Genomic DNA, 16,157 nt, shown 5'->3' with positions numbered 1-16,157 from the left:
TTATTAGGTAGACAAATCACAACATACATTTATAAGCCTTCTGGAAACAAATGCCACGCCACTTTGAAGTTCTGGCCAGCATCATTCAGAACAGCCCCTTTTCATGACACATACACATTTAGATGCAGTGTGTGAAAGGCTGCTGCAACTAACTCTTCTCTACTCTATCAACGCCAATTCACTTTAAAGTGAGTACTGATCAAGGCCTCCTGCCACTGACCTGAACACATTCCGGCTGGCTGCTGGGAATGGAAGTCCTCTTGGTAGCCTTGCCACAGGTTCATCCCAATAATAAGCTTGTAACATTTTACCCCAAGACCCACATGAGACTGATGACTTCACTTTTTGATTTAATGCATCATGGGAAACAACAAATAAAATATGATTAGGAAAAACAACTTGAACGCTGTCAGCATGGTATCGCTGTTGCGCTTTTCATCGTTATTGTGGTGATGTCTCTTGCACTTGAGTCTTAACACCTGTGTGGGGCTGTAATATACTTGTTTCAATGAAAGTATCAAGTCCTACTATTTTAAAGGTTCGTCTTGCCAGGTGGGCTGCTGCCACTCAAACATTTCCCCCTGTCCAACATGTGAAGCACTCACAGACAGCTGCAATCCAGTCTGTAAAGAACTTTCTGCACTTTGCTTCAGTATTTTCTTGCACACTTGGCAATGAGCAACACGTTATTTAAATTTATTTTCAGGGACTCACCAAAATGTTGATTTTCAGGTTTTCAGGGGCTGTCAGACCCTCAAAACCGCCCGTATTTTGCACCTTGTGACCCGAGTAGACAAAATTTGCCTGTTTATTTCATGTTCCCTAGGTACCACCATAGCACTTTACATGTATAACCCTCAGAAGCTCTTTTATAAAAATTGTTTAAGGCTTAAAAATTTAAAAACAGCAGGAGAACAATCAGACAAATATTACATTGCACATCATCCATTCCTAGTGTTCCATTGTAACCCATACTTTCTCTGAAGGGAAGCAGTTTAAAAATTGGCGTACACTCAAGGCTAAAGTATTTTGAATTCAGTTTTACATTCATCACTGGCAACACTACACACTCGCTGTTAAAAGCCCAGAATATTCTGTGCAATGAAAGAGTAATGGCAGGTCGGGGATGCCAGAAGTCTGAATACACTGATTAGGTAGGCTAGTGGCCACGGCATTGGTGGAAACAGTGGAAGGAACTAAGATGAAGGCAAAATTAGAGGCCATCATGACTAATTCTGCCCATCTTCTCCAAGATATGTTGTTCTCAAGTCTCCCATTACTTTTCATGAAATGATTAATCAGTGGAAAACTGACATTCTTTGTTATTTCAAATTAGAAAAACTCAAATTCTATTTAAGAAGATATGTCCAAAACATTTTTAAAACATGGCAAGAATTCTTTAATATAGTTTTAGTGTCAGCATGTCCGCCCTGTGATTAACTCTCTTATACTGTTAATAAATGAAAACTTAGATTTTTTTTTTTGCTTGTGTCTTTTTTTCTTCTTTTTTTCTTGGGTGGAGGTGGAATCTTGTTTTGTTTTTTCTTTGTATTTTTATTTTTTCTGTTTTTCTCTGGAAAGAGTTTGAGGCAAATTGCATCTGTTTTGTTATTATTATTTGCTTGTTTGAGAAGTATGCTGTTGTAATGTTTTGCTTTTCAAAAATAAAATCAAAATTATTTATAAAAAAAACACCAAGTGCAGACCAGAGGGCATGGTGACAAATGCATGTAGGCAAAATATGCAACAAGTGCCTGCAGCTAGTGAAATTTAATTTGGTGAATACTTACTAAAATAATGAAAAGATTTGCCTGCACATTGAAATAAAGTCAGCTTTAACTTTTTTTGAGCTTTTTCACCTTGGGGTGCACTATGAATATCCATCCATCCATCCATTATCCAACCCACCATATCCTAACTACAGGGTCACGGGGGTCGGCTGGAGCCAATCCCAGCCAACACAGGGCACAAGGCAGGAAACAAACCCCGGGCAGGGCACTAACCCACTGCAGGGCACACACACACACACACACACACACACCAAGCACACACTAGGGACAATTTAGGATCGCCAATACACCTAACCTGCATGTCTTTGGACTGTGGGAGAAAACCGGAGCACCCGGAGGAAACCCACACAGACACTGGGAGAACATGCAAACTTCATGCAGGGAGAACTTGGGAAGTGAACCCGGGTCTCCTAACTGCGAGGCAGCAGCGCTACCCACTGTGCCACTGCACCACCGTGCCGCCCCCTATGAATATCTTTCCTCTCAAATTAGAGGTATCCAAGTCAAAATATGTCCATCTTAATCACCGCCTGTAACAAGTAATACAGACTTACGGAAGGATTGTGCATAATGGGGTGAGATAAATTACAAAGTACATTTATTTATTATTTACATGGCTTTGTTTTTTCTCTCCATTTAGTGTTTATCTTAGTATTACATGTTTTGTTTTACGACATTTCATTTGTATTGGTTTTTATATAAAATGTATTTATTTCAACTAAACATAACAATGTTTACAGCAGTTTTTGAGTCTTGGTGCTTAGTGATTGCTCTTTTGCTGAAACTTTTTTATTCATTCTTAGTTTAGGCAAGTCTTTTATATTTGTTTTCTTTTACTCCCATATGACAGCTTTCATTTTGGCTTACATGTTTTGCTTGAGAATGGGTAACTTCATTGCTTATTCCGATTCTCCTCATGATCTATTAACCTTTTCTAACCCTAGATTATCTCTTGATATCCCAGTGACATCCATTTTAGAAAGCTGACTGCATCTATAAACAACATGGCCAACAGATGTCATCCTTCCCTTCTCAAGGAAGCCTTCTGTAAATGGCAGCAGCTACACAGTGATAGTTAAACACAGATAACCAAAAGGAGTTGGAGAACCCAATGTGAGATGGGCTTAGCATGCAAGTTATATGACATTTTGAACCTTGTTGGTTATGAGAGCTCAGGCCACTCAAACGTGTCTAAACAGGTGCTTACAAGTAATGGCCAAACCTCCAGTAAAATAATGAGAAGTCAAGCAAAATTACATCTTTTATTGGCTAACTAAACAAATATGCAAGAATTTCAAGGCAACTTAGACATAATCTTTTAAATTAGCCAATAAAAGGTGTCATTTTGCTCATAATAATATATTAATCACACTCTTTATTTTGTGTAACGTTATTTATAGTTTGTACATTATCTTTCATTACATGTACTTTATGTAAGAAAGGTTGACAGTGGGTCAAAGCCACAAGTGTACAGGTTCAAATCCCGCTGTTAACTCACAGTGATAGCCCACAAGTGTGTCATTTTCAATGGTGGCTTTCAAAACTGGTACAATAAGACTTACTGAAAACCTGCCATTGTTTCCTTGCATCCTTACACACCTTTGTAACCTTGCCCTTGGACCTGGGTTTAGACATGCCCACCAGTCACAACTGTGCGCAGCTATATTTAATACTGGAGAATTTTCTAGTGTGGCATATTGCCGCAGTAGTTTGTGCTGATGCCACACAGTACCAGAAACCTGGCCCAGTTGGCAGATCTGTGGCATTTCTCAGTGTGTTTCTTTTTAAAGGCATTCAGATTAAGTGGTGGCTGTAAACTGGCTCTGTATAAGCGAGTGTGGGTCACTGTGTGTACATGTGCCCAGGAAGGAACTGACCTCCCACGCAGAGTTAATTGTTGCCTCCAGGCCCCCCATTCCTCTGTATAGTGAGCTGGGGATCCCAAAATGGAAAAACAAAATAAATGGAATGATTAGCAAGGAAACCAAAAGAAAAGTCTGAAGAATGCATCCAAGCACAGACATATTAGCTAATAAACTAGGCTATCTGAATATCCTTCCCTGATTAACTCACAAGCCAATGGATGTGTTCAATTTATCTTTATAGCTGGACATAGAGCATAATGCATCCCCAAATAAATACTCCCTATTTCATGGCATTATTTATCACATTGTCAGTGGTCCTGTAATAGTAAACAACACAGCAACCACACATCTATGTGGCATTACTGTCACAGCAATAAAATAAAAAACAAACTTTCAAAAACCCTGAAGAATCCAAACTTGGGCTATGCCAGAGTAACTCTGCCACCTTTTGCCCTGGGAGATAAACATTCCATGATAGACATTTTCCCCCTGTCCATCCATTATATGATTGTCCCAACTGGGATAGAGTTATTGCTGCTGGGTTGCACCCCCACTTACATATTCCATTCACTATGGCCATCTGTTGAAGCATTTACATCTGTAATATGTTTTATGTTTTATTTACAGATGCTGGGAAAATGAAAATCTTAAAATCAAGTGGATTATTAAAGGACCAATAATTATAACCATTTTTGTAAGTAGCATTAACCAGAAAAGGTAGCTATTAGAAAGTAAACTTTACTCCAGGAATTTCTAGTCATTCTTTATGATGTATAAATCAATTGATAAATCAAAAGTTAATAAAGATTGTTACGTATTGTTCATATTTTCCATTGCCTACTCTGATAGGCATTAAACCATGATAAACTTCCACAGATTAGGCTACAGGTAAAATGAGCCAGTCATGGATTAAAGTTTGCCAGGTGTGAACGTAATGCCAATACACAATGCCAGGATGGGATTCTGTGTGCGCTAACTTCAACAGCCAGGCCCCTAAAAAAAAAAGTGTTTCTTTTTGCTAGGCAACAATATTCATGCTGTACTTCTGCAGCTTGCTGTGGTAATTGAGAGAATACCTAAGCACACACATTGTGTTGTGATCTTCATGTCATTTTCTATTTTTCTATTCTGTTGAGTTTGTTGTGTTTCCTATATTTTTAAACTTTTTTTTTGCTTAATCCTTTTATTTTATTTATTTATTTATTGCTTGTTAAGACTAAGTCTTAGCCTTTTAGTTTCCCTACCTTTTAAATATGGTTTAAATATGAAGTTTTGTGTTTGTTAGCTATCTTATTCACCATTTATCCAAATGATGGCATATGATGTACTGTATACTGTATGTCATGATCTTGTGTTTAGGGTCACTATTGTACATATTTATGTTCATTATATTAATTTTTAATGCTGTTATTTATTATTATTTTAATGATGGTGATGTCATTGAGGAATCTTTTTTGATTTTTTTAAGTTCGTTTCTAATTGCAATAGCCATATTGTTTATAACAATGACATTTGTTCCCACCCTTATGCAATGACGTGCAGTGAAGTTCATGACTGGTGAGGCACTGACTCCTTCAGAGTCAGATTTATAAATACATGAACCCAAAAGAGTAGCTTATTCACTGTTCAATTGGCATCATGCACATTGACTACTGTTTATGTTTCACATCTCATCAGCATTCTTTACACACACATAAGTAAGGCACATATATGGCTAAGAAAGAATTTATATCTAATACATTTATAGCACTGAGAGAGAGAGCAGAGAGAGCGCATTTGTTCTGCACACTCCATGTGTTCTAAATTTGCTGTTGCAGTTCCACAATTCATACTCATTCAATACAAATGAAAGTACAGAGTGGTGAACAAAAAAAAATGGATTTCAGTTTTGACCTAAATTAGAATATTTAGTTGTTTTTAAAAGCTTTCGATTCTGATGCTTTAATCAATTGTAATACAGACTGTTCAACAAAAGGATAACAAGAAAAACTAAAGAATATTTTATTTAAGGTCAAAATTTTGTTTTTAAATGTTGGATTTTTTTTCTTAGTCTGATCCCATTTTTTATAAAATTGAAAACCGTTTATGGTCTTACCTTTATTTGTAAATGAAGTCCATGTGCCTATCCTTCTCCACGAAAATTTCCATCACTTTCTTGTAAAAGTCCTTCTTGTTTTCCTTTTGTTTTAAAAGTCTTAATCTTCCATTTTGGCAGTCAATCGGAACAAAAAATAAAAATAAACGGACCACTGCAGTGCACTTGACTTACTGATATCGCTAACTTATTGGCCTCTGTGTACTGTAGAAGAACAGCAGCAGCAAGAACCTGTTGGGCTCACATGCACCCCTTACAATGCGGCACGGTACTGTCTGCCTCGCCTTGTGCCTTTTCACTGCGGTTTTATGGCCGATCAAGCAAGACTAGATATGTCACGCACATTCATTAAAGATATTAGCCAGACTGTGGAATGTCAGGGTGTCTAATAAACGTGTCAGCAAACATTATATTGGCGACATACAGAGAGACATCAACAGGCACGCGCTAATTGTATGCATCAACCCAGTGTGTGAGGGAGATCGCAGTCTGCGGTGTGGTGAGGCTCGTTGCTGCCGCACCTCATGTTTCTTCCCCGTCTTTGAACAGGAAATGTGCAAATTCAGCGATTTTGATTTTTAAAATGATCAAAATTATTGGAATCATACAGAAAGCAAATTTATAGCACAGACCAGTGAACAAATTTACTTTATGTTATCATTATTAGTTTTTTTATTTTTCACCTGCCTCCCCTGACCGCACGTCCCTGCCCTTATGTCACTGGTGTTGCCATGTGTGGTGTCATCATGCAATCCATGTAAAGACTGGCACCACAGTAACATAGACATCCAAGTGTTGTGAAAAAAACTATTTTCAACACTATTTCACAAGCAAGTTAGGGCTAAGGATCTTCACCAATTGGCAGATGCTTTTTGCAACATTAATCTCTCAACCTCAATTTTCAGATTGTGTTTTGGTTTTGACAACCATTCTTTATTAGTCTCTTTATGTTATTAATCAATTTTGATTTTATTTTTTTCTGAAAAGAATACATTTTTTCTAGCAAATTTAGAGCATTTTAGGTATGTTATTTTTTCTTTAACAACCTAAGGGAACACTAATATACTTCATAAAAAGTTAATATTACTGGCATCATTATTTTCTCTGCAACGTCATTTTGTGACGTTGCTATTATGCATTGCTCTGGGGTTGCTACATCCGAAGTCACACCCGATTACGCCATCAGCACATCAGCGATATAAATAGCTTCCGATCAGGTCATTCCAGTGTTCAGCTATGTGGATATCTAAAAGACTTTTGTGCGTGTTACTTGTCAAGTTTTATTAGGTTAGACCTTGCTTTTGATTTTAGACTGCAATTTTGTTTTGCCCTACTGTTCTGTCTCTAGATCCTGTTTGAATGTCAGCCTCCTTAACTTGCCAGTGGCAGAACAATTTCATTTTCCAATGATCCCAGTTAATATCTCCCTCCCACTTAATTGGGAACACAGGTCTTTTCAAGGCATACATAACAGTATGAGAAGAGCCAAATATTTATTAAGATGTGTGGAGCTGCTCTTGTGGCAATCAGCCTGACTTGGTATTCCTTGTTATACATGGTGTCAGCTAACATTTCCTAGTCAATGCAATAAAATGTCAAAATCTCTTCCTTTCTTCATCCCTTCACTTCTGAGAATGTTGTACAACTCTCCTTGTCAAGCAACACTTTACCATTTTCCCTGGTTATGTCAAAGATGTTTAACATAATAATATGAAGCTGCCAAGGCTGCTCTCCAAAGTCACATACATTTTTTAAAACTATCAATATTACCCAAAATGCACACTCTGTATAGATAGTCTGCCATTTGACATGGCTTAGCAAATGGATTCATAAGAATAAAGTTCAAATAGAGTACTAAATGCTTTTCTTAGAAGCACTGAGCCGTCGATCATTTTAAAGATGACTTGGGTTGTGTTCCTAGCTTGGTCAGTATCTCGGTGGACAGTGCAGTGTCTCCTTGTGTCTGTGTTGTTTTCCACCCATATCAGAAGGGTCTGCGGGTTTGGTTTAAGTAGTGTTACCAGATTGGCTGAATGTGTGTGAGGGTGTATGTGTCATGGAACATCACTGCTTACCCAACACTGCTGAGGGAGGCTTCCATGTAGTGGAAAAGCGTGTTCAGAAAATAGATGGATGGGTGGATGGTTCGATCAATCTACTGATAATCTATTTAAGCAAGGAAACTACTAAAATAGAAACTTCTACATTTTTGCTTTAAAAATGTCAGTTCTTTTAAACATGTAACTAGATAAGTGCAATTTGTCTGCTCAAGTGACATAACTATAGTTCAGTTCATGATATATATCCCTTCGTCCATCTATTTTTCATGCACTTGTTCATTTCATGGTCATTGGGAGGTGTTGACCATCCCAGCTGCAGTTAGTACAAGGCTGGGACCAACACTGGATGTTGTATCAGACCATCATAGTGTGTAATTACACACACATCCTCACTCACAGTCACTTTAAATTCTCCCAACTATGTTAACTTTTCCCATGTATGAACAAAAAGAGAGAGAACCCAGAAGAAAACATGCACACAGACAAGGGGAGCCTGTGCAAACTACAAAAAGTTATTTCAAGTTTCTCTTGGCATTTAAGGAATATGGTGCTCAAGCATTTGGCAATTGTAAGAAAATATTTAATGTTTCTTTTTACAGATCAATTTTATATTCTTTGTGAACATAATAAAAATACTTATTGGCAAATTAAAGACAATGGATACTTCACAAAGAAAGGATTTTAGCCAATACAAGTAAGTTTGTATTTATTTTGTTTTGACTTGATTTAGTTTGAATATTAAAATATTAATTAAACATCTTGTTGCAAAATCATCTGTGTTTTACACAAAACAATTTAATTTATGGGACAAATAATTAGTTAAATAATAGATAGAACAAAAACATTTTTAACATAACATACCATCCTAATTTGATATTATGAAACCAAGTAAACGTGTTGATATTTATCTATTACTCTTGCTTAGGAGACTGGCAAAGTCAACCCTTTTGTTAATACCTCTCTTTGGCATGCACTACACCGTATTGGCATTCATCCCTGGAAATGTGAGCAGTCAGGTTTTTTATGCCCGGTTGTTCTTTGAACTTGGGATTGGATCATTTCAGGTAGAATCTTTTTTTTTTCTGACGCCTCTCTTTTACTGTTACAGTGTATTTGGCAAGCGTCTTATACAGATTTTATGTGTGTCATCTCTATTTATACAGTATACATGAAACAGGAATAACACAATTACAAAAATTCCCTTCTTCTAATGCAAATCTTATGAAAAGTTCTACTGTATTTTCTGATTTTCTTTAACTTTGCCTAATATGCTGGTCCGATATGCTTAAAAAGTTTTTATTTTAATTTTTTGAGAACAGAAATCACTTGGTTATAGAAATTATTGACATTATTCTTTTTTCAAGGACTTCCTAATTTCTTTATTTTTTCATCTTCTACAGGGCTTTGTGGTTGCAGTTCTGTATTGCTTTTTAAATGGAGAGGTAAGTCCTTATTTTAAACTATATAGAATTAAGAAAATGATGAAAAATGTGGAAAATACATGCATAATATTTCATTAAAATATCCACTGTTTTGCTTTATTTTTCTTAGGTGCAAAAGAAAATGTCTTTTTTCTTTATTATTGCTTATTGATTACTGCTACAGTGTGCTGTTGAATTTTTAAGACAAAATATTTGTTTAATATATTCTAATTAGATGTGAGTGTCCATGCATTTAATGTACTTTGCTGTAATATCCTGCAATCTTATTGTATTAAATTATGGAGGAAGAACATAAGAAATGTTTTGATGATTACAGGCCACTGGACCCAACATACTGTATTTCAGATAACCTTCTAAGACCTGAAATCCCCCAAGGCGCCACTCTTAACTACACTGCTTGGAATTTTCTTCCACATATCCACAGTAGTTAACCTTTGACTAACTGCTAGTATGAGTTAACTGTATATTCTGACGGCATATTATGAGTATTTCATGTGAATTACCCAGAACTGAGCAAATGCATATTACATACAGTACATAACATACACATATATATACATAACATTTTCAAACCTGCATCCAATTCAGGAATGTGAGGGGCCAGAGCTTATCATGGCAGCACTGTGTCATGGGCAGGAAACAGCCCTGGATGGAACTCTAGTCTATCAAAGGGCCCACTCCCTCACCAATATCCACAGAAGCCAATCTGAAGTCACTTCTTAACCTAACCTGAATGTCTTTGGTGGTGTGCAAGAAAAATTGGAATACCTAGAGGAATCTTCCTGTCTTGCTATATGGTTGTGAGACATGGACGATATCCAGTGACCTGAGACGGAGACTGGACTCCTTTGGTACTGTGTCTCTTCGGAGAATCCATGGGTACAGTTGGTTTGACTTTGTGTCAAATGAGCAGTTGCTCATGGAGTCCCAAATGAGGCACATTACCTGCATTGTGAGGGAGCGTCAGTTACGGCACTACGGCCATGTGGCACGATTCCCCGAGGGTGATCCAGCTCACAAGATCTTCATTGTTGAGGACCCCAGAGGCTGGACCAGGCCAAGAGGTCGCCCACGTAACACCTGGCATCAGCAGATAGACGGTCCTTTCCGGAGGGTGGGACTGGACCACATGTCTTCCTAGGGAGTTGCCAACCAGGATCCCGAGCTGTTTCGTCATGTGGTGGGTGCATCATCGCACTGTACCAGTGCATGCTCCCCAACCTGACCTGACCTAGAAGAAACCCACACTGATGTGATAAATATAGAAACCCCACACTATATTTCACTAGGCATGGGATTCAAAACAAGAATACTGTGAGTCATACTGTCAACTGTACCACTATGCCATTCTACATTATGTACAATGAAGTGTAATTTTAAGTTATCTCAAGACAAATTCATTGCCATATTCTAATTTTATTAATACGACTTTTGAAATAGTATACAGTCTCCATCTATGTTCATATTTATTTAAGTGACCCCCATTGTGGCCATTCATATATCATATAAAGAGTATATAATGTATATACTCTTCTGCCATATAATAAATCATCAACTTGTTTCTTGTAAGAAACAAATAAAAATCACTGAAATTATGTGACCACTAGGGGGTACTGGATAAACCATGAGTCCAGATTTTAGAATAACTTGCTAACTCCAGATATATTGTATTAGCTGAGTCTACTGACCACATATTAGGCCGAAAGAGTGGGTTTTAGTGCATATTTGTCATTTCATATTATTGAAGTCAAAGAAAAGTGTGATGGCTGTAATGAGATACCAGATTTTTTAATTTCCCGGCATCATTTACAGCTAACTTTAAAAATGCAATGGACTGGTGTTGATTCAAGTTGTGTGTCCGGTGTTACCATTAGCTTTTGTCCACCATGATTTTGGTTCAGAATAGTCGGGTTTAAGAATAATGAACACATGAACATTAAACAAAAACAACTGTATAACCAAAGCTAGAGCTTTTCCCGATCCAATATTTCAAATTGATTTGTTTGTTTGTGTAATCAAGTTGTTACAAATGGACAGACAAGCAAATGTCATAATAACTTAAATCTGTTTTGTGCAGAAAACATGCTAAGTCTCTGGAATAGGAATAAGCACATCTCAAAGAGTCTTTTTTTAAAAAACAGGAGGCATCTTTAAAATAATTAAAATGACCCATTAAAATTATAATGGTCGAAATTAAATAGAAATTTAAAAAAAATATTTTTTTCAACTGTCTTCAATGTAGGGTACCGTTCTGTTTCAGTTAAGCTATGCTGCTGACACAATTTGCTTTCAATGGATAATCAGAACACAAATCCTGGTCCTGCCTTCCACACAGACAGCAAAGATACAACCCAGTTATCCAGTAAATGCCAAGAAATACATTTTTGGATTAATGAGACCAATGGGGCTTATGACAGTAACGGTGTCTTTTCTGTAGCATGCATGCTCTACATGCTCTTTGTTACAAGTTCAGCAGTCACCAAAGTGATGGAGGCAGTGGCCTTATCAAAATATGGTACTTTTTTATCATTTTTGTGTATAATGCAAAAACTGAAAAGTAAACACTATCATACTATTTGAATACTGACCCTGCACTTCAACAGCCTGCCTTTTATTAAGATGAGATATTCTTAAGCCTCACTCTGACAATGGTCACTGTTGAGGTTCCCAAAATATCACACTTTGTACTACGTCCCACTGCTTTCATGCTGGCCAACAGTCCCTTCACATGACATTTGTGAAATGCAGTGGCATAGCTAGGGGGTGGTCCAGTCCAGGCGACACATTTTTGGGGGCAGCATTATTGGCAAAAAGCCTCGGTACAATTCGTGTGTAAGCAGCAGGGTTCAGAAAAATATCATTCATGAATGAAAAAAGGAAAATTCTCTGATTTTTATCCACAAATGCTTCAAAAATAATTTTCAGACTGCCCTTCTGTGATGGCATGAGACACAGCAGTTGAAGTTTATGAGGAAATAACAAAAATAAATATCAAACATTACACCGATAATAATTTCTAGGAAGATAAACAACTAATTTACAATTTATAATTTTGTTTTGTTATCAAACCGAATGCGTTCTTGCTCTGCACAGAAAACATCCCCACCTATCACTTGTGCACTACACTGGTTCTGGTTTTCGCAGCGTAATTATATTAAACTAATACAGCTTATCAGTGCATCTATACTATATTATTGTCTAGTTGATCCTTATAAACAATTATATGTGAAAAATGATTGCTGTTTCTCTATATATGAATAAATCTATACAAAATTTTTTTTTCTCTATACATCATTTTAATTTTCTATTTAAATAGGTTAGCATATTCAGATATGTTGGAGGGTGGCAAATTGAAGCACCGCCTGAGCGGCACCAACTCTAGCTACGCCACTGGTGAAATATCAGTAAAATTTCCTGATGTATCCAAGCATGCTAGGAAAGGGGGCTTGTTATTTTGGATAGAGATGTAGCCATAGGTTTCATACTTGTGAAAATGAAGGTTCCTACAAAGGTTAGCAGCCGTTCATTTGCTGTAGAATTCAATCCAAAACTTTCAACCTATACATTTTTGTGATAAATTTACATTACATATGTTCTGATATTACAAGACTCACAAAACTCAAAAAGGCATCATTTCAAAAACTAGGCCTTAAAAATCGAAAATCATAAAGTAGACCTGACTCTGAACTTCCTACGCAATCTTGCGGCCTGCATGCACAAAAAAACTTCAGTCTTACAAACTGTAAAATGTGGAGGGGAACCATAAAACACTCACCCATATAACAAAACAGCCCCTATTGTCATAATAATAATACAATTTATTCATAATTTATTCAAAAATTTTAACAGTAAGAGAATTCCAAAAATGAGAAGGGAAAATACAAATGTTTTCCTTCAACAGGCAACCTCAAAATTAACAAATCTGAACCTGTAAACTAAAAATCAATTCCAGAAACAAGCATAGGTCCTTAACTAAAGGATCAAAATAAGAACTTACAAAATCCAAAATCAGAAATGCAACATCCAAGAATGAGAACCAAACAAAACAGCAAGAGCTAATTCCTCAACAATAGTACTGAGGCATCTCAGGCTTTTATATAGGCCACAACTGAAAATAAAATAAAAGCATATTCAGTAACATGAAACATAAAATACATAAAAAGCAGAAAAATAAACAATTATAGAGAAAAAAATTAAAAGCCAGAGGCAAAGCTCTGGTCAAACCATGGCAAAATGTTCCTCAGGCGCATTAAAGCCTGTGCTCAGTTCAAATCGTTTGTTTCACAATGCTTCCTTAACAAGACTTGGCAAAATAAACATGTGCTGTATAAATAGTATGATGTGTGTTTGCAGTTCAGCTGTGATTTGAAAAGCCGTCATAGTCTCTTCTGGTCAGTGTGCAAATCGGATTTTTTTAGGTGGAAAAGTAATTTGTGCTCATGGTCAGGTAGTTGCCATCCAAATTACTGACTTTAATTGGCTAGAATAAAGTTTACAGTTATAAGACAAATAAAATAAATTTCACCAATGGACTTAATAAACACAACAGATTTGACTTGGTTTGTATGATGTTTTCTCATGAGACAAATCTTATTTTGGATAAAATGATTACTTTGAAATGTTCTGTATGGGTGTGTGACTCCTCATGTGTTTAATAGATCAGTACTTCTACAATAAAGCTGGACCTCCTTTTGCACCCTCTGTACCAAGTGAATCGAATTTAGGTACTATAATGTTATCATTATCTTCTTAAATTAACAGAGCAGAACAGTTCAAAGAATGAATGGTCCAATTCAATTTAAAAAAAAGAGTTTTATTTTTTAGGTACAAAGTGAAATAAGGAGAAAATGGGGACGATGGAGGCTGAAGAAACATTTTTATTCAGACTCAAGGAATAATCGCAGCTCTATCAGTAATGGAGGTAGTGGTGTCACACAGGTCTCTCTGTCAACACGGGTACGCAGGAAAAGTAGTCTGGAAAGCTCAAGCTTGGTGTGAACAGTGGACAAATAATAAATCTTAAAGAAAGAAAAGGATTCTGCTGGTAGAGAAGCTTAGCATGCAGAGTGTTTGGATGCCAAAGTGTGACTGCAGATTACAAAAAAAATGGTGGTCGATTTTATTCGATCAACTTATTTTATTATGAAATCCATAAACTTGCAATATGCTGAGCTAAAATCAAGACATTCTGCACTCTGTAAATGTGGCACTAAAATAAAAGTCTGTGAAGGAAAGAACTGGCACAAGACAGGAGAAGAAGATTTCAGAAAAGGCTCAAGACTTAAAATAAATGTTGTCCATGTTAAGGCTGTCTTTATATGGAGACCCTGCGATCCAAGGTGGACTTGGTAACTTAAGTGGATGGATTGGAAGAAAGGAAGCCCCTGATCTCTTAAGGAGTTAGCACTGCTTACAGCCCCAATTAAAATGATATCATTGATTTCATATTGTGGAGAACATAAACAGAACTTTCTTGTACACTGCATTGAAAGTGTGATTAAATGATGTTCTAGTAAATACAAAAGCTGTTTTTTTCTTCAGAAATGGATTTGCAAACCTTAAGATGAGTCACTGACACGCTGTAATTACTTTGTTCTCAGAGTATAACAGGTAGAAATTATGCTGTTTTGAAAAAACACTGCAAGCAGTGGTATAAAAGTTATTCTTTTAATGTTTTTAAAGTGTTTTTCTGACTGGACCACATAAGGATATGGAGAATATTCAGAATGAGCAGGCTTTGCTATTTTGTTTCTTGTAGTGACTGCGGGAATGGCTGCATTGTTCTATTGTTAATATACGGGTCTGGTTTTACCATTTATCTGCTTGCAGCTTTTGGAATGTATTTGTGTAAGCCATTCGTGTGGTAATTATTTGTGATACACAACCAACAATGTACAAATGTTAGCACATACCAAAGCATACCAAACAGAGTACTATATCTGTGTTTTATACCTGTTTCTAACTTCTTTTCTATTTGTTACCTATTTTTTCTTTTTACAGTAATATACAACTGCATTAAACAAGTGGAACTTAGCCAATATGTACGGTTGCGTAACTATTCCTAAAGGCCACAACAGTAACACATTTTTTAACGGTTACCAAGGGAGTAAATCACTTGCTCAGCTTTAGACATAAAAGGAATAACCAGACTTGTGATACGGGTTTGTCTCCAACAGTTCTTAGAATCTGATACCACCAGTTCAGAGTAGAAGTACATGATGGAAACAATGGAAGAAAGTTCATGGTCTCATGCATTTATATGAGTTTAATCTTTGCTGGCTGGATGTCACAAAAACAACTGAAGTCCATCTTGTTTTTGCCCATTTACTTAATTACTAGCTGTGTTACAGATTGCTCAAACAGATTGAAATCTAAGTAATTAATGTAGACCTCTGTGTTAATGTTTGCAGCGCACCATCTATTGGAATGTATATTTTAATGCTTGCAGTAATAAAATGCATTGCATTTGTCATTCCACCAGATGGTGCATCGCAAAGGTTTATAGTAATAAAATGCATTACTAGAAATGTTTGTGATGCGCTATCTGTTGGAACGATAAATGCAATGTTTATGCTTCTTTTATATACAATTTGGTATGGGATTCATAAAAGCAGCGTTAATGTTTGTGATGCACAATATGTTGTAATGACAATTGCAATGCATTTTATTGGTACCAATGTTTGTGATGCTCCATCTTTTGATTCGGCAGAGACATAGCAACTAGACAGACACACTGACACTTATCCTTTTATTAAGATGGATTTAAAAATAGAGAGGAGAAAAAATAATCTGTGAAACAGTCAATCACAAGTATTTAATGAAACAAGTCTATTTAGAACTATTGTGTCTGAATTGGGCTCATGGAAGGTCCAGTTGGAGAAACTGTTAATCTTTTAAATGGAAGA

At 36.4% G+C, this 16,157-nt stretch overlaps 1 protein-coding gene across 3 annotated transcripts in view; it reads left to right on the top strand.

The window, feature by feature from the left end:
• LOC114656693 (secretin receptor-like) overlaps positions 1 to 15,444 on the top strand; it is a 63,500-nt gene extending 48,056 nt beyond the window's left edge. For 2 of the 3 annotated variants that reach the window (XM_051930954.1, XM_028808325.2), the window contains exons 9-13: positions 4,283 to 4,349; positions 8,410 to 8,504; positions 8,736 to 8,874; positions 9,211 to 9,252; positions 14,077 to 15,444. In XM_051930954.1, the coding sequence (XP_051786914.1) occupies positions 4,283 to 4,349; positions 8,410 to 8,504; positions 8,736 to 8,874; positions 9,211 to 9,252; positions 14,077 to 14,250 (517 nt within the window). In that variant the 3' untranslated portion in view covers positions 14,251 to 15,444. The remainder of the gene's footprint in view (positions 1 to 4,282; positions 4,350 to 8,409; positions 8,505 to 8,735; positions 8,875 to 9,210; positions 9,253 to 14,076) is intronic. The other variant, XM_051930955.1, reaches the window with a different exon arrangement.
• Positions 15,445 to 16,157: the final 713 nt, after the last annotated feature.

Source organism: Erpetoichthys calabaricus, chromosome 8 (genome assembly GCF_900747795.2).
Source record: "Erpetoichthys calabaricus chromosome 8, fErpCal1.3, whole genome shotgun sequence".
In the NCBI taxonomy this organism is placed as follows: Eukaryota; Metazoa; Chordata; class Cladistia; order Polypteriformes; family Polypteridae; genus Erpetoichthys; species Erpetoichthys calabaricus.
This window is presented reverse-complemented; position numbering and strand designations above follow the sequence as displayed.